Source organism: Engraulis encrasicolus, chromosome 3 (genome assembly GCF_034702125.1).
Source record: "Engraulis encrasicolus isolate BLACKSEA-1 chromosome 3, IST_EnEncr_1.0, whole genome shotgun sequence".
Lineage (NCBI taxonomy): Eukaryota > Metazoa > Chordata > Actinopteri > Clupeiformes > Engraulidae > Engraulis > Engraulis encrasicolus.
Genome location: NC_085859.1, coordinates 55,867,854 through 55,872,853, shown reverse-complemented (window position 1 = coordinate 55,872,853; position 5,000 = coordinate 55,867,854). Strand labels below are relative to the sequence as shown.

Genomic DNA, 5,000 nt, shown 5'->3' with positions numbered 1-5,000 from the left:
TGCTAAGGGGTTAAGGTGTGTTTTAATGTTTAGAACATTTTTTAGAGTACAATTATCACAATGGTTTCAATGTATTGTACTGTTCAATGGTGTATTTTTTCCCATTTTTTCATGGTAGATGTTAGTGCTGTTTTTTATGTAATGGACAGGCACCAAAGCATCTCACTACAGTCTATACCTCTGTAACTGAGTATGGGACAAATAAACGGGAAACTTGAACCAAAGTGATGATATGTGCTTACATCAGTGTCCATCTGTTATCTGTGAATGTTGTGTGTGTTTGTGTGTATATGTGTGTGTGTGCGCGTGCGTGCGTGCGTGTGTGTGTGTGTGTGTGTGTGTGTGTGTCCTCCTCACCCAGTCAGTTCTCCATCCATTGAGAACTTCTGCAGGCCAGTGGAGAGACTGCTGGAGGGGAGGCTGGGTGAGCCCACCCTCTCAGGGGGTGTGGCCAGAGGAGCTCCACTGGGATTGGCCAGGGCTGTGTTGACATCACGTAGAATCCTGGCCAATGGGCCAAGCTTGGATGCAGTGCTCTGCAGAGATTCCATTTATTAGTATAGCAATAGTACTAAAAGCAATAGTGTTACAGTATCATAATTAGTCACCATGTTAAAATCAGAGACGTTGTACATCAGACACTTTAGAAACACTTCAGAAAACGTCCATAGAATTGAACAGGGGTGATTCGTAACACCAATATGGCGTGTGCTTGCACAACGCGCACATTTCCAGCAAAAAGAGTTGATTACCTACTGAGCTGCGCTGTCATTGATCCAATCATCTTGCAAGAAAATGTTGCTCATGCGCAGTTGAGAAGTAAAGAGAAACAGCTGCCCGAAATAGCTTCCTCAAGGCGTCGCCAAGATGGCCGCCAAATAGAGGGACTTATACAGAAGGACTTTGTTACAATGCTATCTTTATGGGACCTCCTTTCACTGATTACATTACACTGGCTACAGAGTACTCTTTGAAGTGTCATTTGCCATTGTGTCAACAACATGTCAACATGACGTTAATGCACACGCAGTACACGCTCCTACGCTACTGTCTACACAATTAGCCTGCAACCTTTTCAAGACATGACCTTTTTTAATGGCACTAACTTGACTCAACTCGAGAGTCAAACAAAGTAACGGATAACTTCAGCGGAGTATCACTGACATCCTCCCAACCCGCTGTGTTATTAAAAGAATAAAGTCTGAGAGCGCTCCAAGGTGAGAGAGAGAGTGAGAGAGTGAGAGGGTGAGAGAGAGAGAGAGAGAGAGAGAGAGAGAGAGAGAGAGAGAGAGAGAGAGAGAGCGCTACTGTGTCATGGTTGCGGGGACCTAGAGGAGGTGGAGGAGCGTGTAGTCATAGTTAGTTGTATTCTCTGAGGTGGCGATAAAAAGGGAAGGTACGACAAAGTCAGCCTCTGCAGCCCGAGGGGGGAGCCGTGTCTTTTGGCATCCCGACACAGCCACGCGTCTGTTTTGCTAATTCGCAGAGAAAAAAGGGGCCTTTGCACATCGCTATTGAACAACAGGCCCATGGCCAGGAGAGAGGAGAAATCAATAGAGACCTGGCTCAAGAGAACAGCAGCAAATTGGAGAGAGAGGCAGAGAGAGAGAGTCAGAGAGAGACAGAGAGAGAGAGAATGGCCAAGGACAACAATCATGGTGGAGTGAAGAGAGAGGGGTGGTGAGAAGAGTAGAGGGGAGTAGAGGAGAGAGGGGATTACAGAGAGTGAAACATAAAAGAAAAAGCGCAGATGGAAAAAGAGCAGAAGAAAAAGGAGACAGCAAAAAGTAGAGAGGAGGTCGGAGATAGGAGAGGGGATGTAGGTGAGGACATGAAATGAGAGGCAGACAGACCAGACAGACGCACCCACACACAAGAGGAGAGGAGAGGTGAGAGGATGGAGAGGACGACATGAGAAGAGAGAGAGAGACAGAGAATAGAGAGAGAGAGAGAGAGAGAGAGAGAGAGAGAGAGAGAGAGAGAGAGAGAGAGAGAGAGAGAGAGAGAGAGAGAGAGAGAGAAGAAAGAATAGGTAACAGACGGGAAGGGCGCCGAGGAAAATAAGATGGAGCTACAATTCTCAAGAGGGACGGATGATAGACAGACACATAGAGACGGAGGGATGGTTTGAAAAGGGAGAGACAGAGGAGTGACAGCAGAGATAGCGATGAAATGACACAGCCAACGGAAACAGGCATCCGGGACTGTTTGAACAAGAAAGGAAAAGAATATGCTGTATGTGTATGTGTGTGTTTGTGTGTGTGTGTGTGTGTGTGTGCGTGTGTGTGTGTGTTCGTGTGTGTGTGTGTGTGTGTGTGTGTGTGTGTGTGTGTGTGTGTGTGTGTGTGTGTGTGTGTGTGTGTGTGTGTGTGTGTGTGTGTGTGTGTGTGTGTGTGTGTGTGTGCGTTTGTGCATTTATGTGCCTTCGAGGGAATCCACAAGCACCTGGCATACCTGTGTCATTGCCTCTAGGAGATGATGAGTCACTGGGGAAAGCCACTTTGCAGAAGTTGATAAAGCCCTCTAAAGCCAGCTGTGTGTGTGTGTGTGTGTGTGTGTGTGTGTGTGTGTGTGTGTGTGTGTGTGTGTGTGTGTGTGTGTGTGTGTGTGTGTGTGTGTGTGTGTGTGTGTGTGTGTGTGGCTGTGAGGGAGATAAGACACCTGGTCTACCTGGGGCTACAGCATGAATGAGGTCAATATGTGTGTGTGTGTGTGTGTGTGTGTGTGTGTGTGTGTGCACGCACAGCGTAGGGGGCTTGTGGCCAAGATTGTGTGTGTGTCTGTCGATGACAGAGAGAGAGAGAGCGATAGACTGTGGGTATATGTGCGTGAGAGAGAGAGAGAGAGAGAGAGAGAGAGAGAGAGAGTGTGTGTGTGTGTGTGTGTGTGTGTGTGTGTGTGTGTGTGTGTGTGTGTGTGTGTGTGTGTGTGTGTGTGTGTGTGTGTGAGTGTGTGTAGTGCAGGAATATGGCGATGACTTCCCCCACCTGGTCTAGTCTGGCCACATCCTCTGCCAGTAGTGGCTGCAGAGTGGGCAGCTCTCAGCCCAGCTCTATGTGTATGTATGTGTGTGTGTGTGTATCTATATGTGTATGTGCACTCTGTGTGTGTGTGTGTGTTTGAGAGAGACTGTGATTGAAATGTAATTTCAAATTCTTTGTATGACCAGTGCATGTAAAGAAATTGACAATAAAACCGACTTGACTTGACTTGACTTGATTCCCCTCCCCTGGTGCAGCGTGGACAGTTCTTGGCCTGGGTCGATGTGTATGTATATATATGTGTGTGTGTGTGTGTGTGTGTGTGTGTGTGTGTGTGTGTGTGAGAGAGAGAGAGAGAGAGAGAGAGAGAGAGAGAGTGATTTCCCTTCACCTGGTCTAATCCGGCCACGGCCTCTGCCAGTAGTGCGTGCAGGGTGGACAGCTCTCGGCCCAGGTCGATGTAGCCCTCGAAGCCGGCCGTGTTGGAGATGGTCTCCGGGTTGGAGATCTCCAGCAGGAAGCGCTGCATGTTGGTCCACTCGTGCTCCAGGAAGCCGTTCATGAAGGACATGTACTCCTCTTTACTGCCAAACCTGCTCACAACACATTATCATGAAGGACATGTACTCCTCTTTACTGCCAAACCTGCTCACAACACATTATCATGAAGGACATGTACTCCTCTTTACTGCCAAACCTGCTCACAACACATTATCATGAAGGACATCTACTCCTCTTTACTGCCAAACCTGCTCACAACACATTATCATGAAGGACATGTACTCCTCTTTACTGCCAAACCTGCTCACAACACATTATCATGAAGGACATGTACTCCTCTTTACTGCCAAACCTGCTCACAACACATTATCATGAAGGACATGTACTCCTCTTTACTGCCAAACCTGCTCACAACACATGACAGCACACTTAGCCTTTAAAAAAAAAAACAAAAAAACAAAGCGACTTACAGTTACAGTATTATCAGTACAGGGTATTGGTTGCAGTCCCTGAACAGTGTGGGGTTAGGTGCCTTGCTCAAGAGCGCCTCAGCCATGGTGTGAGATAGGGAGTGGATGGGTGGGATTCGAACCTGCAACCCTCTGATCTAAAGCTCATCTCCTTAATTAAGCGCTAGGCCGTGTCTGCCCATAACACAGTACAGGTCAAAACCAATCGTCGGTCCACAATGCCCTCATGCTGACCCGCATCACATACAGAGGCAGAGTTATTTCATAGCCGTGCATTTCCACGTCGTGGTGCAGAGTTGCATGTTAAGTTGTGCTCTACAACGCTGCCGAAAAACATTTTTGTCACATGGCCAGGCAAATTCGTTTTTCTGCCATCGTGGGAAATTTCTGTTGCCAGCTGTGAATATACCAGTTGTATATTACACATACAGTAGTTGCAGCTGTGTAATATCATACAATACTAGTATTTTAATTATATTTATAACAGTACTTTTACATCTACTTTATACATCTCTGGTTAGGAGTTAGAGTTACGTGCAACATTTCAACTTTCATAACCTCATTAGTGGCAGTAAAACTGTTCATAGACATTACAATGCAGGAAGAGATTACATTACATTACATTGCATATGACAGACACTTTTTTAACCAAAGCGACTTACAGTTGTGTAGGCAACATAATCATAGCCAACATCAACATCACTAGCAGATACAAAGTGTACAGGAAATATACAGAACAAGTGCAGATGCTAAGTAGGGTTGATTTTTGTTTTGTTTCAGATAATAAACAATATAATACAGGATCGAGCGACCTTAGGTCCCCAATACCCCTACGGCCGCATTGCTGAGCTGATAAACAACATTAACATTCCTGCAGAGGAGGTTTGCTAGTGTTCTAGTTTGAGCTGTGCTAGCGGTCACTCCACATCCCACAGCAGCTGTAAACAGCAGCCTTAGCTGAGAACACCAGTAGAATACACACACACACACACACACACACACACACACACACACACACACACACACACACACACACACACACACACAC

The 5,000-nt window shown here is 46.4% G+C and overlaps 1 protein-coding gene across 1 annotated transcript in view; it reads right to left on the bottom strand.

Annotated features, from left to right (window-relative positions):
* dab2ipa (DAB2 interacting protein a) overlaps positions 1-5,000 on the bottom strand; it is a 172,134-nt gene that overhangs the window by 13,988 nt on the left and 153,146 nt on the right. The window contains exons 10-11 of the mRNA XM_063195742.1: positions 3,373-3,574; positions 358-536 (exon numbers count right to left, since the gene is read on the bottom strand). Of these exons, the coding sequence (XP_063051812.1) occupies positions 358-536; positions 3,373-3,574 (381 nt within the window). The remainder of the gene's footprint in view (positions 1-357; positions 537-3,372; positions 3,575-5,000) is intronic.